Source organism: Microtus oregoni, unplaced genomic scaffold (genome assembly GCF_018167655.1).
Source record: "Microtus oregoni isolate MIOR12 unplaced genomic scaffold, Mior012 000002F_ref0000024, whole genome shotgun sequence".
NCBI classification, from domain to species: domain Eukaryota; kingdom Metazoa; phylum Chordata; class Mammalia; order Rodentia; family Cricetidae; genus Microtus; species Microtus oregoni.
In genome coordinates this window covers 28,827,226-28,843,995 of record NW_024543061.1, presented here as the reverse complement: position 1 = coordinate 28,843,995, position 16,770 = coordinate 28,827,226, and the positions used below count along the sequence as shown (strand labels likewise).

The following is a 16,770-nucleotide window of genomic DNA, read 5'->3' as shown; positions in this document are numbered from 1 at the left end:
ACTTCTCAGCTCCTGTCCCTGAGTTCCAGTGTTGGCTGTGCCTGTTGGTCCTGTTGGAAGGGGATGGGATTGGGGATGTGGTAGAGAAGCTTGGGATCAGAACGTATGGTATAGAGGGATGTAGCCTAAACGCCACCATCCAGGTGTAAGTTACGAGAGACAGCAAGTGAATGCTTTCCCTAGACCGTCTGCTGGTGTGCAGGGCTGTGGTAAGACCGCATTCCGTGGAGAACATAGTTAGCCAGAATGGATAGTATTTCCAAGTTACAGTTTCTTTTAAAAATATTGAGCCATTTAAATAATTAGTCTAAAAGAAGTCATGTGAAAATGTCGAGAAGTTTGAACTATTAGCTATCTATTAGTGCTAAAATGAGCTTCCACCAGATGGCAGCCAACAGACCCTCCTTCCTTAGAAATGGAGGTGAGAACATTCATGTGTGTCTGCTTGTGTTCCTCATATCTGTGACTTGGCTAACAAGGACACTTGAGTTCAGATGAGCAATGTTTCTACTCCCCAGGAAGAGGAGTACTTAAGTGATTGTTTCCTGAGATGAGGCCTACTCGGCATGCTGGTGGCCAGTACAAGTTAAAAAGGCATACGGGAGTGATTAGAATATCCCCTTGGCGCAGCATTCCTGCGCCTGGTGTGCAGAGGGACCGTGTGGTAGCTCTCCGTGGGTGCAGCGTTCCTGCGCCTGGGGTGCAGGGACCCTGTGGTAGCTCTCCGTGGGTGCAGCGTTCCTGCGCCTGGTGTGCAGAGGGACCGTGTGGTAGCTCTCCGTGGGTGCAGCGTTCCTGCGCCTGGTGTGCAGAGGGACCCTGTGGTAGCTCTCCGTGGGTGCAGCGTTCCTGCGCCTGGGGTGCAGGGACCATGTGGTAGCTTTCCCGTTTAAGGTTGGGCTCTCCACAGTCACTTATTCTCTGCTTTCTGACCAGTTGTAGTTCTCTGTGAAAAGAAGCCGCTTTGCTGAAAGGTGAGAGCGCAGTCTATGGGTGTAGAAGATCAGTGTCAGAGGGTGGCTGTCTGTTTCATCCTTTAACAAGATGGTGGTTGTCAGCTCTCTAGGGCTTACTTGGCTAAACTGACACTTAACAGACCATCTCAAAGGAAAGTTGCTTGCTTTCTTCAATTGGTGATAGCAGACATGAACCAGCTTGACCATTCTGCCATGTGGAAAGTTCCATTATTTAGGGAGAAGTATCACATTTAAGAGCTTTTTGAGTTAGATTATGTGACAGGAAAGAGAGTATCCTTATAGCTATAAATTGATACTGTAAGAACTACAAATTGTTAAAAAGTTTCTAAACTAAAACCAGAAAATGGTGTCTTCAGTAACTTTTTGTATCCTAGAACTTGTGTTTTCGTCATCTTAAACATTAATTTTTGTATATTTTTTTAAAGTTCTCTTTTTTTAACCGATGCCTTTTCTGGATTTCTTTTACAGGAAGTCCCAGAATCATTGTCTTCAGTCACATTAAGTGACACAGATACGGATACTGTGAAGACAAACGAACCGAGCAACGCCATTTCAGTAGAGGAACTTGATGAGGTCTCCAGACACAAAGCCATCAGCAAAGCAGCAGCCAGTGACGAGGGTGAGACAGTGAGCCATCCTGAGAGTCACGCGAGCATCCAGAGGAAGGCACTCCCTGAGATGTCGCCAGGACTGCATCCTGAGTCCAGCTCTGCTCCCGGCAGTCCTGGTGCTTCGCACACCGTGGCTGCTGACTCTATAGGCTGCTCAGAAGAAAGCAAAGTCCGGAGGACGTCCTGCATGTATGGGGCTAACTGCTACAGGTACCGCAACCTCCAGGGTCATTTCAGCCCAGTGCTTCAGTGCCGGTGTAAGAGTTTGGTAAACCCTTGCCTTAGGGTGGGTGCTTCAGTGCTGGTGTAAGTTTGGTAAACCCTTGCCATAGGGTCGGGCACTTCAGTGTGGTTCTACCGACTTGCACTTTCCCACTGTGCATTCTGGGAAATCCTGCCAGGAGCTTTTAAGATCTACAACAGGGAATTAAATGTTTTATGTGTAGACATGCTGACTAATGCAAGGGCCTGAATACCAGGGAATCCAGACTTAAAAACTGAATCACACAGACTTAAATACCTGCTTATTTAATGTCTTAATTTTAAAGAGATAATTTTAAAATAGTTATTGTTCCCATCTACTCAGATAATTTTAGATTGTGTTTAGGCATTGTGTTATATGTCTATTTACATTTTTCCACAAAGTAGAAAATTTTCTACTTTGAAAATTAGGAAAATGAAATTTTTATGAGTTCATATTTCATGCATTTAAATTATAATCTTAGTTTTAGACCATGTGTTTATAGCAGCACTTGCTAATCGGTCTGTTTCTGTTGTTAGCCATTTCTCTTGTCAGTCTGTGCCTGTGTAGTGCGTCCCCATGCTGTGTGCACAGAGCGCACACACCGCACACTCTGTTCACCTCACACTCTGGTTACTCCTCGTTAAAACACACTGCCATTTTAGCATTAGAGTAACGATATTTTAGCATTAGAGTAACGATATTTTAGCATTAGAGTAACGATATTTTAGCATTAGAGTAACGATATTTTAGCATTAGAGTAATGATATTTTAGCATTAGAATAACGATATTTTAGCATTAGAGTAACGATATTTTAGCATTAGAGTAATGATATTTTTCAGTTTCAACAGCTCTGAGTTTTAAATTTAGACATGATGTTATTGTCTGTGGGATGTCCTTAAGCCTAGAACACAGTATAAAAATCTACAGCAAAATGTAAGCTATCTATTACTTTGAATTTTGAAAGACACTTTTCTGTGCCTGTGTTAGTTGGCTAAGGCAGCCATAACACAATCCTGCAGACGGCTTGCTTTAGTAACAGATTTACCTTCTCTCAATTCTGGACACTAGAAGTGCTAGACTTCAGAGTCTGCAGGCCTGGCTTCTCTTCTTGCTGCAAAGGTGGTTGTTTTCTTGGTGCTTTTTCTCTGCAGGTTGTTTTCCTGGTGTCTTTTCCTCACCTAGGCAGATACCAGTCAGTTTGTGTTAGAGCCCAGCGTTATGACCTCACTTAACCTTCCTTATCTCTCTCACAGGGATATTGGAGATTAGTACAATGTAGGAGATTTGAAGGGGACATAATTCAATTCAATGAATGGCAGTATTCAACACTGTCCTTTCCTTTCATTAAAAGGAGTAACTCTTTTATCAAATAATAATTCATTCACTTGTACTTTATAATGGTATGTTAGTTGTAATCACTCAGCTTTAGGCAGTAACTATTAATTTTGAAATAAAGAATGTCTGAAAAATGTTTAAATCAAAATATATTTGTAACAGAGAGGAGATGTTTATGTTTATAAAGAAGAGGGAAGAATGGCACGGTGAGTTTGAGATAAACCCACATAGCCACACAGATCCATAGCTATAAAATCATCAAAAGTCTGGCTCTTCCTCAGCCTCTTCAACCGCTCTACTCTCAAGTGGATAATATCCCAGGTCTCTGTATTTTCTAACTTTACGTTCCTCTTTGTTTTGTGTTTCAATTTTTAAAAATTTATATGCAAAGTAATGGGTTTTATTATAATATTTTCACATATCTGTTAGTATAATTTATTCTAATTTATCCTCTTCTGTTGTCTTCCATGCACTTTTTTTGTTTTTGGAGACAGGATCTCCCTAGATATAGAATAGCCCTGCTTGTCCTGGAACTTGCTATGTAGACCAGACTGCCCTCAAACTCACAGAGATCCTCCTGCCTCTGTCTCCTGAGTGCTGGAATTAAAGGTGTGTGTGTGCCATCTGGCTCTCTGTGTTCTTTTACCCCTTCCCCCAACTGGCTGATTCCCTTTCCTTCCCAAACAACCCGTGTCTCACTTTCCTCTCGCGTTTATTAAGTTACTGTCTCTCTTTTCCCCCTTCTCCTTTAAGATCTATCTCCCGCTTTCTGCCCTTTGTCATTAAATGACCAAATGACCTTCTCCCTGCCCAACTCTAGGATGCACAGAGGAGAAAGTGCAGCATTTGTTCCCTGCCCCCACTCTAGGATCAATGTAGGACAAAGTGCAGCATTTGTTCCTCTGGGTCTGGCTCTCTCACTGAACATGGTTTGCAGTTCCATCCATTCTTCTGCAATATTACGATATTTAGATTATGTAATTGTCATAAGCATACAGTAGAGTTCCCTAGAGACCACAGAGCGTTGTTGTTACTACTGATCAGATACAGAGCAAGGAAGAAAAGCATCAGTGGCTGTGCTGGATGGTTGATTATTATTATTATTATTATTACTATTATTATTATTTTGTCAACTTGGCACAAGCTAGAATCATCTGAGAGTAGGGAACCTCAATTGGAAAAAAAGAAATACTTCCATGAGGTTGGACTGTAGGCAGGCCTGTGGGCCATTTTCTTGACTGACTGATGTGGGGAGGCCCAGCACATTGTGGGCAGTGTCAACCCTGAGTAGGTGGTCTTGAGTTGTACAAGAAAGCAGGCTGAGCAAGCCTTGAGGAGTGAGCAAGCCAGCAAGAGCGTCCTCCATGGCCTCTAATCCAGGTTCTGCTTCCAGGTCCCTGTCCCAGCTTCACTCAGCGATGGAGTGTAACCTGTGTTGTGGGTGGGAACAAACCCTGTTTTCCCCAGGTTGCTTTTCATCATAGTAGTTGGCTACAGCAACAGAAAGCTAACCAAGACAGTGGGCACAGGCTCTTGCCACCAAGCCTAATAACCTGAGTTGGATCCCTAAAACACACATAGTCAAAGGAAAGAATGAACTCCCACAAGTTGTCCTCTGAGCTCCACATGTGTGCTGTGGTTTACACACACACACACACACACACACACACACACACACACACACACACCACACAAATAAAAATATAAAGGTGAGTTTTTAAAAGCTGTTAAACGATGTTATTTGTAAAACGTGAAAAGGTATATTACTATTATTTTAAATAAACAAACGTACTTTTCTGGTTTCTCACTTTACATTTCTACCAGGGAGAACACACGTGAAGAGATGGCTCTCCTACTCTAGAAATACATTTCTACCAGGGTGAACACACGTGAAGAGATGGCTCTCCTACTCTAGAAATACATTTCTACCAGGGTGAACACACGTGAAGAGATGGCTCTCCTACTTTGGTAATGCATCTAAGAGCAGAGGAGAAGCCTGAACTAAAGAGATCGGCTTAGAAGACAGAACAGAATACTTCATGTAGTCAAATGAGATTAATGATTAGAAAGGAAACATAGGTCCCTCTGGAGTGTCGGTAATGTGTTTATCTTAGCAGAGGCTACAGAAACCTTCAAAGGCCATAGATATTTGTATTTGTTGTATACCTATGTGAATGATGTAATGTTCATAAAATGCAGTTGTACACGACTTGTCATGTGACACTAGGAACTGATGTTTCCCTGGGAGTCCTGTGCTGACTAGCTGTCACCACTCTAGAGGCTGTGGGACCTGGGAGAACGGAGCCAATAAATGAGGTGACCTAAAGTCTCGTGCAATAGCCAGCCTTATTCAGAGCCCCAGACAGTCTGTACTCTGGGGGTTAAGAAAGGTCCCTGAGTAAAGTTCTCATGCGTTCAAGCTGTGTACAGATACAAGGACAAGCCACACATGGAAACAGGTTTTCATAGAGGCATAGAAAGGATAGAGTAAACATCTAATTAAATGGCAGCAGCAATAGTGAGTAAATTGAAGTAGACTCGCTCCGGTCTGTTCCCCTGGGAGGAACTGAAAACAGATTCCAAGAACAATTCTGTGTTTGAAGAAACGGAAGTCACAAGACTCTTGTCTTGTTTTCTTGGGGTTTTCTCACAAGCACCCAGAATTCTCATCACAGGACTTCATTCCTGGATCATTTTCCAACAACTCTGTCAAGTTGCTCACCCACATGGCATGGAGGTGTCTTCTGTGTTTACATCAGCGGCATAGGCTTTGGTTCCCTTCTGGAATAATCCAGCATTGCTTGGTTTCACTACAGCGACTACAGACCCATAACTTCTGTGATTTTTCTTCTGACAGTGTGTTTATCTCCTCACAGGAAGAACCCTCTCCATTTTCAACACTTCAGCCACCCTGGTGATAGTGATTATGGAGATGTCCAAGACACAGATGGAGGTGTAGCTGGTGACAGGCCTGAGTGTCCCTATGGGGCATCTTGTTACAGGTAAGGAAACAGCCTGTGGTCGCTCTCCTCCCTCCTCCCTCAGCGCTTCTCAGCCAGGTGAGACCGAGTGACTGGAACGGCTCTCTGTCTTAAGCCTGCAGCATAATTTTCATTAAATTTATGTAGAACACAGATTTTCTTTCCGATAATTCTAAATTGTTATCAATTTTATAGGTACCTGAAGCTTTTCTGTATTTCTGTCTAAAATACACAGATTAATTTATAAGATACTCCAATACATACTCTATGAAGACTCTGAGATGTGATATATAAGTGGATTGGGGATGTTATCTCTGCTTCTGTCTGCTTCCTCAACTCCCACTAATCCACCCCTCTTGGCAATGCCCAGAACTCAGTGGCAGCTGAAGAACATGAGAGCCTCTCTCTGCACATCCACATTGCTGTTCCCCCTCCCCATGTCAGGCAGAGCCTCCCTGCTGAACGTCCACACTGTCTTTCTCCCCCATGTCAGGCAGAGCCTCCCCCTGCATGTCCACACTGTCTTTCTCCCCCTGTATCAGGCAGAGCCTCCCTCTGCACGTCCACACTGTCGCCCTCCCCCTGTGTCAGCCAGAGCAGACCTGTCCATACCACAGTCTGCCTTTATCAGAATGTCTCCCCAACCAGGCAGCAAGCATATTACATTGACAGAAAAGATTGTTGGTATTTTAAAACCTGGTTTAATGAGTGAGTAGACTTGAATTTAACCAAACTACAGAAGAAAGTAATCCCGAACCCAGCGAGCTTTAGTGTAGACTGCTAACTGAATGCACGGCCCCTGGAGTTGCCGCCTGTGCCCATTGTTACTGAACACACCAGGGCTCGTTTGCATCTGCAGATGCTCCAGCTAGTTCCTCTGTTGTCAGATCATGTGATGTGCTGTCCAGATTGTCTCAGTAACAAAAATTCTTCCGAATTTTTAAATCTCTTAACTCGTATGTTTGTCTTTTTTCTTTAATCCTGTCAGTTTTTTTCTGTCTTAAAACCTTAAGTCTTTCCTCACTGGAAAAGCCCTAAAAGTGTCCATTTAAGTTAGAACTGTCTGCCTCTCCACACTGGTTAAGTGAGAGCTGTCTGCCTCTCCACACTGGGGCTGTTCCTCACTTTTCACCGCTGCTGTGCGTGGGTTATCTCCCGACTTCTTTCTCTGCAGGGTCGCTTTGGTGTGTAGAAAAGCTGCTCCTCTTACGTCTGCCACTTTGCTGAAACTGCCCACTGTGGGTCTGCTGGAGGTGCAGGGCTTCTTAAAGAGAGGACCGTGTCACTTACAAAGAGGGCTAGTTTGACTTCTTCTTCTCCCCTATGTGTGTCCCCTTTTTTTCTTTGCTTTACTGCTCCGAGATGTTACAAACGAAATGGACAAGAGAGTTGAGAGGGAGCAGCCTTTCTTGTTTCCTCAGTCACCTTGATGTTATCCTTGGGTCACAGAGGACTTATACTGAGCGGCCTTCATTTAACCAGACATAGGTCTTGGAGCCCATGCAGCATGCAGGTGCCGGGGAAACTGTCTCCCTGGTAGTGACTCATGTCCCAGAGGGTAGGGTCATTGGAAAGTTTCTGTTTGAGTCTGTGGCTTTAGGAGTCGTGGATCCCTGTGCTGTCCTGTCTCCAGGAACCCACTAGAAAAATCAGTGCAGAACCCCTGGGTGTTGGCCTGCAGCATTGGTCAAGCTACCAGAAAAGAAGTTTGTCTTATAACTGCAGAGAGCCCTCTGAAGATAGCCAGGTTGGAGAGGAAACGGAAGCTGCTCCTCAGAGCCATCAGTAGAGAGGCCCAGGGAAGGGAGGATGGGGGAAGTGACCAGATGCAGGAGAGATTGCAGACCACAGTGCTGGTCACTGCACCCATCTTAAGACACTGCATCTTCGCCTTCTATTTGAAAGTGGCAGTCCTGTTCACCTCTTGGCCTGCCAGCCTGTGTCAGGCAGCCTGTAGCTTTTGGTTCACCTGCACCATTTGTTGTAAAGCCTAACAGTTACATACTTGGAATTTCTAAGCCGAACGCTGAAGGACACTCAAATGATAAACAATGAAGACCATATTTAACTTTCCAGTGATCTTGCTCAACTGTTATTAAGAGGGGAGAAAGACTGGACATGTTCATGGAAAAAGAAAAAAAAAAAACCTTTACGTTTCAAGTGACTCCAGAAAATAATAAAATAATAAGTGATTCGTGTAGAAAATAATACTTACCAGTCAGGGTTGTAGTTCAGTGGTTAGAGTACTTGTCTGGCATGCTCAAGTCCCTGGGCTCGATCCCTAGTACTTCTAAAAAAGAAGAAAGGAAGGGAGGGAGGGAGACAGAGAGGGGACAGAAGGGGGTGATAAGAGAGGAAAGAGGAGAGGAATATTTGTCGGTGGCTTATTCTTATTTTTGTGGGATTGAATTTTTTTAAAATAAAAACCGACAGAACTCCTGAGCTGCCAGAATCTCTTTCCCTGATGAAGGAGGAAGCTCTTTGGTGTCAGTGCCTTGTTTCCCTTGTTTCCGTTCCTTGTTTCCTCGTCCCTGATGCTCGGCACTGATTGTCCTTCTAAGGAGAACTGAGTCTACAAGTTGGTCACGTGCACCAGCGTGCTCAGCGGGGAAGACCCGCTGAAGCTTTGTGTGTGTAGCTCCTGGAGCACAGGGCAGTGGTCTCATTCTTCTTTCATCAAGCTTGAACTTTCCATTCCAGCAGAAGGTCAGCTTTAGGGTAATTACCCCAACTACGGTCTTGGGGAGACTCGTTTCCAGCCCTCAAGCCTGTGCAGTTTCGACCCTAATTAGCTGTACAGTCACGCACTTACACTGTGTAATGCTCGCCTGCAGGAACGGTTGTGGAAAGGAGCATTAGCATCAAGGAAATGGCACAGACACCTGGCCCAGGGCTGGCCTGCAGAAGAATACGCTTCTGCCTGATGCTGGAACTGATCCCGGCAGTGCCTCTCCGCCCACCAAGCTCAGCCTCACTGGTGTGGGCTCTGTTGTCAGTCTTCTTCAACAGGGAAACTGAGGCTTAGTTGGTCAGAGGGTGTGTGGGCCAGGATTCTGAGCGGGTGTTCCTCGTGGTAACCCCTACCCTCCTTTCAATAGTGACATTCCTGTCTACAGAGTTTTTACTTTTCTTAAAAGTCCGTAGAGGATGTCTTATGGTAGGAGTTTAAATTGCTCTTGAGTGGGCAGGGTACTGTGTTTTTTTTCTTTTTTTAATTTGTGTTGTTCAATATGCTAGTCAAGTTAGCTATAATTTAACTAAGTGACCTAAAATCAAATAGAACTCATTATAACTTACATGCAATGACATTGTAGTTTTCTAAATCTCATTACTTAATAATGACTTCCAATTGTGTGGAATAAGGAAAATTCTTGGAACAAACATAAAATATTAGGTAATGAAAGACCCCAGTGCTGGGCAGTCTTTCAGGCTGAGGAGACCCTCCCAAGGAGCAGCGAGTCACTCTTCGGATGCAAATAGCAAGAGGCTTTATTTAATACACAGGTACCTGGGGCGGCTTAGTCTCTCGGAAGACAAGCGCGCGCCTGCAGACTGGGGGAAGGTCTTTTTATAGGAAAGAGGGCAGCAGAAGCAGATTACAGAAGCAAATGCATCGTTAGTGGTCAGTTGGAATGGGGCAAGGGGCACAGGTGGTTTTTCCTCTCCCAGCACAGATGTATGGGAACAGACATCCTGTTAATTGATGTCCTGTCCTAATCTATGGATATAAAGATCCTGTTTTGCAGCCAGGGACCCTGACCTTACTCTGCACTTACAGTCGTTCGTCAAAAGCTTTGTGAAATGACGTTACAGCAGATAAGCTGGGATCTTTCATAGGGGGAGTGAATTACTGACATTCTAAGTTGGGCACATGTGCTGACTATAGGCATCCCCCGTTTCCCTAAGCAAACGGGATGTTCTCATTAGAGCAGGCCAGCTGCGGGTTCCTTATCGCTTGGGGCCAGGTGGCTGACCGGCTGACCGCAGATATCTCGCCTGGCTTCTCGCCCTTGCTTTCAAGTCGAACTTCCCTGCTCTAATTACTTGCGTTGCTCCAAAGTTTAAGCCTTGCAAAATGGCATTACTGCTGCTTAGTGAGTGGGGGTCTTTCATTCCCCCCTTTTTTTTTTTCATGGATTTAATCATAAATTTATGTGTTTAAAGACCTCTACGTCATTCTGCTTTAATATCTGATATTGCTGGGAGAGTACCATGGTTTGGATAACTGAAAGTCTGTCTTTTATAAATTGCACCAGGCGATTTAAAATGTAAGGGCCGATTGTAAAGATAAGAAGTAAAATAAGTAGGGGCCCAGCTATAATGGAAATTAAGGCTTTTAACCATGGTGATTTATTAAACCATCCTTTAAAATATCCTTGTTGAGAAGATAGTAGAACATCTCTAGGGTTTGCAGAATAGCTCTTAGCAAAACTATCTGAATGAGGCTTGAAAGTAACTACATGGTAGACATTGTGAACCACTGTAGACCCGAGAATAGCACCCAACATTGTGGCAATAATAGTCTATTGACTACAAAGAGCTTAACTCAGCCCTAAGAAACACATGGATGCCTTCTCCTAAGAGGCAAGTTTAGTATTATGAAGACAAATCTCTTTTGCTGTAGACACCGGGAGTGTTGTTCCTCAGCTCCAGAGAATGTGCCGGAGAAGTCAGTTTCGGTCCAGCTGGCACCACATGGCATTTACGAGTTTCCATTGCATCCCGTAGCATCAGCTTTATCCAAATGTACAGGGTTGTGTCCATTGTGAGAACTTTAACAAACAATGAGAGAAAATGCAATACAGGATGACAAATGTTTAAAACAAAACAGAAAGCCCTAAAGCCAGAGGACAGCCAATGAGGACATAAATATCTTTTTGAGACTGACCTTACCCAGGCTTCACATTTGTAAGTACAGCATCAAAAAGTTTTAACATCCCATTGATATCTATTTTATTATATATTAAATTACATCTGTTTACCTTTTGAAAGTCATATCATTTTATAACCCCATAGATTAAAACAAGATTTTCCTGTAGAAAAACAAAACCTGTCAAGAGGTAAGGAGGCTTTAGGTGTGTTTGCTTCTCTCTGCAGTTATCTGCACAAAACGGTCTGATCTGGAAAAGTCTCAAACTGTACTAAATAATTCCTGTCAATAGGTCCCAGACACACAAAGGAGGAACAGAACAGAATTGTCTTTTGCTTCTGCTGTCTGATATTATGCTTCAAAAGACATTAAAAATGAGCAGAGCCCTGTGGGTTTCTGACTTTAGGAAAGAAGAGCCTTAAAGGTGATGTAAGCCCATCTTACAGCAGATGTGCCTGCCCTGTGCAAGCCTTGAGCTCAGGATTCCATCATTAAGGTCAACCATTGTCAGCAGATACATGAGCAGCAGCTAACTAGCCAGGCAACAGAGCTAGTGGCAACGATGCCGGGGTGTTTTGAACCCAGAACAGGACAGGAGGGAGGGAGGTCTGTCCAGTCATTTTTGCTGGTCTCCAGGGCCAATTATATCAATTTGTTTTTTTAGAATCTTACTTATCCTATCTATCTGACCTGAGCTTTGAGGTTGGTAAGCTTAAGTTCCAATTGATCCCCAATGTCTTGGCCACACCCTAACTTGCCTGGGCAACAAAGGCAGGCCTATTATGGGACATGATTATCTTGGCCATCCCAAACCTTAGGATGATTTTTTTTTTTTGATCTTCTTAGCCATTACATTGGGTGTCTCAATCTTGGTCAATGTATGATGGCTATCTTCTTTGGCAAATGCGTGGCCTCCTGGAGGCTCAAAATTTCCGCAGATGTCAACAGTCCTTTTTGTCTGTATATTGCTTTATATATATATATATATAGGTGAGGGCAAAAGCATACCTGCTGTTAGTATAGACGTTCCCTCTGCCATCTGTAGAGCTTGTATCAAAGCCACAAGTTCAGCGTTCTGGTCGGGCCACCATCCCTGAAGGGAGGCTACTGGCCCAGATCATTTGCTTCCTGTCCACCAATGTTGCCCCCGCCTTCCGCTTACCTTCGGTCTTCTGTACCTGCTTAGCTCGGACCGCCAGCCTTGTACCCCTGGCAAGCTTCACCCTCATTTTCGGCTCTGCCTGGCACAGCTTAGGCTGCCATTTTGCCATTCGCCTGTCCTTTAGGCAGATGCTGGTAGGATCCATAGTCCATCGACGTCAGCCCAGCACAGGAGCAGTAGTCTGGCACAGGAGGGCACCTGTGGTAGCATGGTGACTGCTGTATCGCAGTCTGACATGGGTGAGGGGAGCAAGACTGTAGAGTGAGCAGTCAGGGCTCATGCAGGCTTTAGAGCAAGCACAGCATCAAGGCAGTTGCTAGGAGATGAGGATTTCTTCAGCGGTGAAGGCAGGGAGAGGTGGTCGTCCTGGTGAGGAGGGCGTGGTAGAGACAGAGGCAGACAAGCAGCCTGTGTCTCCTGCAGAACTGAAAACAGCAGCGAAAGCAAAAGTCCCTCGTTTGGTCAACAAAAGGCTTTGGTCATACATTCAGAAGTGACCAGGGAGGAACGAGTCATTTATTTGTCTTTTTCCCAAATTTATAGTTCGTAAGGTGTCCAGTTTGTATTCTTTACTCAGTTCCAGTGTCCCTCTTTATCTGTCTTTGATCTTCTGTTGCCCAGGCTCCTAATCTGTCTGAGTCCTATCTTTCTTTTGCTTCCCGCCTCTCTCTCTCTCTCTCTCTCTCTCTCTCTTTTTTTTTTCTTTCTCTTTCTCTCTCTCTCTTTCTCTCTCTCTCTCTTTCTCTCTTTCTCTTTCTCTCTCTCTCCTTTTTTTTGTGGCTACTGCTGTCTGCTGACCTTCAGAGGTTGGGTAAAATGCCTGTAAACTTTCATTAATCATTTAAGGAACACAGATTTTAACTGGCCCCTGGAGAACCTCTCTTATCTCGGCCGAATTAGTGGGGTGCCTTGCAGCCCCCGCCTGAGATTTGCCATGAGCCCAGCATTTTGACTGTCAGTTTCTCCCTTTAGAAGAATGAAGATAGATCCATATTTTTCTCTATGCACAAAACTGAAATCCAAACAAATTAAAGACCTTAACATAAAACCAACAATATCGAACCTTTTATAGAAGGAAAAAAGTTTAAAATTTATTTTAGCAAAGGATATAATCAACAGAACGTAATATCAACCTGTAGAATGGGGAGGTATCATGAGACATATAAGGAACTTAGGAACTTAATCCTCATTAGTACAATTACGTCACAGACCAAAACTGTAAATTCTCAACAAATGAACTTGAAGTGACTGAAAGATATTTAAAATTTGTTTAAATATAACATCCTTAATCATCAGGGAAATGCAAATTAAACAATTTTGAGGTTTTATCTTATTCTTGTAAAACTGACCAAGATTAAAAATATCATTTGACAATTTATGCTTACAGCTACTTTGAACATTAGCATGGTGGACTTTCAAAATTAGATAACATATTACCTTAAAAACTTAGCGACATCCTTTATATTATCATTGACAGAATCTGAAAACAACTCAAAATGCACCTTTTTTATATTAATAATAAATGAGAATCTTCGCCATGTTTTTTTTTTAATAGCCATAAACATTATAAAGAGTCAAAAGGACCATTTTAACTCAACCTCATCATTTAGTAACACCCCCTTTGCCATTGTAGTGGGGTGAGAGGCTTTAGCAGATCTTTGTCTTGTGGGGCAACTCAGGGCCCCCACCTTATCACAAGCATTGTGAGCAGACAAGTGTTAAATTCAGATCTAAACATGGGCTGGCTCAGAAGCTCAGCTGGGCTGTTCATATGGCCCCGGCCCTGTGCCAGGCCTTCTACAGCAATAGTTCTTGAAGACAGTGTAGTCCTGCATCCATCTAAACAGAACTGGGAATTTACTTTTCTTCTAGACACACTGCATAGTAGTTTTTTTTTTATCACAAGCATATTATTTTAAAGTGACTTAATTTAATTTTCCCGATTTTTAAACCAGAGGCTTTTACCTGGATGCAGCACATGATGACTGGTATAGAGCATCCCCAGAAGACAGATGTTATTAGGGCTGGTAGGCCCTTTTGATGTCAGCTTATTCCATTAGCTACTACTCCTGAATCCACACTTATCATTTATCAACAGCCACAGGGAAATTTACTTGCAATCTCTTGCCCTACTGCCAAAATGGAAAGGTCCAGGTTCTTTAGGGGACCTTTGCTTTTTAATAGGGTATCCGACCCCAGAGAAATAGCCTACTGCAGGTTCCCAGGCTTAGTTCTGTGACCCTGGCGCTAGCACCAGCTATTTCCCCTGGGCAAGGGCCACAGATCTTTAGTACAAGGTTTTACATGGCATTTGCAGATGGGGGGCTGCCATTCAGTCTCTAGCACCTTATTTTCTAAGGAAAACAAGCCTTCTCCACAGGGAACCCCACTGGGGATCCTCCCAGGACCTGGCTTCAGCCTCAGCTCTGTCCACAGTGAGCTCCTAGTTGTATAGCACAAGCTTCCCACATCCCATCTCTATACTCACAGCAATCTAGCAGCTTTTCTCTGAATGGGATTCCAGAGGCCCCAGGAGGCATTCCCTCCAGGGAACTTGTGAGGTCAGGATTGGTCCACTCAGTTCCTCTTAGCCCTCACACTGCCAGTAGCAGCTGGGAAGGCCTTTGCATTGGCTGTAGGGGGAGGGAACACCTTGGACTGTCTAAGGCAGCCCTCCTCCCCCAGTCCTCCCGTGCGGTGCTGGTGGACTTCAGGTCAGCAAGGGAGGACGTCATTTTCAGCACAGGGATTTCAGGGGGGCCACGGCTGCCCCCTTCTCTGACTCGGGCCAGGGTTGCTGCCATGCCCCGCCCTGCGTCCTGCTGAGAGGTTTGCTCAGAGCTGGAGCCAGTTGCCCCGCCTAGGCCTGGCTCCAGGCTGTGCCTCAGGAGATCACAGTCCTGTTCCCTCCCCCCTCGCGACAGCAAGCAGGGCAGTTCAGCAGCAGAGCCTAGAGAAGTAAAGGAAGGGCAGACTGTCTGCATTTCTTTTGGATTTTCCTAGAGTTAGGGTCCAAGAGATGGTTATTTACTGCCCCATGGTACCAGATTTAGACTCGAGTACAAACAGATATACAAAACAAAGAACATATTAAGCACAAAAATACACAGACAATACAGATGCGCTGGCGCGGTTTCGGCATAATGCCGAAAGCAAAATTTCAGACGGAGACTCTGAGGATCCGGATTCCTCGTCTCCCAGAAGAATCACGTACCCTTAGGACTGTGGGGGTGCCCCGAACAATCCTATTCGGTAAGGATTCACAGAGTTACCGATGGGCCAGGCACCACATCCGGCCCCCAGATGCCTCTGAGACGTCTCCCAGGGCTGCGGTCGGGAGTGAGAGCCCGTCGGCTCCTCCGCGGTCCGCCCGATACAGATCTAGTCAGCCAACTAGTACAGAGTCAGTCGCAAGCGCAAACACAGAAACACCGAAGCACAGACATTCACGGAAAACAATCGCTGGCCAGCTTACCTCCCGGTGGTGGGTCGGTGATCCCTGGGCAGGGGTCTCCAGATCTCGGTGGGACCTCCAAATGAAAGACCCCAGTGCTGGGCAGTCTTTCAGGCTGAGGAGACCCTCCCAAGGAGCAGCGAGTCACTCTTCGGATGCAAATAGCAAGAGGCTTTATTTAATACACAGGTACCTGGGGCGGCTTAGTCTCTCGGAAGACAAGCGCGCGCCTGCAGACTGGGGGAAGGTCTTTTTATAGGAAAGAGGGCAGCAGAAGCAGATTACAGAAGCAAATGCATCGTTAGTGGTCAGTTGGAATGGGGCAAGGGGCACAGGTGGTTTTTCCTCTCCCAGCACAGATGTATGGGAACAGACATCCTGTTAATTGATGTCCTGTCCTAATCTATGGATATAAAGATCCTGTTTTGCAGCCAGGGACCCTGACCTTACTCTGCACTTACAGTCGTTCGTCAAAAGCTTTGTGAAATGACGTTACAGCAGATAAGCTGGGATCTTTCATAGGGGGAGTGAATTACTGACATTCTAAGTTGGGCACATGTGCTGACTATAGGCATCCCCCGTTTCCCTAAGCAAACGGGATGTTCTCATTAGAGCAGGCCAGCTGCGGGTTCCTTATCGCTTGGGGCCAGGTGGCTGACCGGCTGACCGCAGATATCTCGCCTGGCTTCTCGCCCTTGCTTTCAAGTCGAACTTCCCTGCTCTAATTACTTGCGTTGCTCCAAAGTTTAAGCCTTGCAAAATGGCATTACTGCTGCTTAGTGAGTGGGGGTCTTTCAGGTAATGCTAAAAACCAGGAAACAACTGTTTGTAAATCAGATGGTTCCATATAATTAGAAATTATTTATTTTATTTAGTTATTTCAGAGGCACAGAAGAGAAAAATCATAGTCCTTTAAAGATATAACTTTATTATGGAACATTTTTACAAAGTGTACAGGTTTTAGCTGATAGAAAAGAACATTTTTACACTGGTGCTATATCTTATAGGTAAAAGATTTAATTATCTGATTATTAGGGAGCTCTTAAATCTAGCTTATTACTTTGTCTGCCCTCTCTCTACACTGTCGTTTCTTGAGTCCAGAGGTGCTAACCTGGCATGGGATGCACACAGTAAA

At 44.6% G+C, this 16,770-nt stretch overlaps 1 protein-coding gene across 2 annotated transcripts in view; it reads left to right on the top strand.

Moving 5' to 3' along the window:
• Aplf (aprataxin and PNKP like factor) overlaps positions 1-16,770 on the top strand; it is a 64,759-nt gene that overhangs the window by 33,453 nt on the left and 14,536 nt on the right. For both annotated transcript variants that reach the window (XM_041636899.1, XM_041636897.1), the window contains 2 exons: positions 1,446-1,798; positions 6,045-6,170. In XM_041636899.1, coding sequence (XP_041492833.1) covers positions 1,446-1,798; positions 6,045-6,170 — 479 coding nt within the window. The remainder of the gene's footprint in view (positions 1-1,445; positions 1,799-6,044; positions 6,171-16,770) is intronic.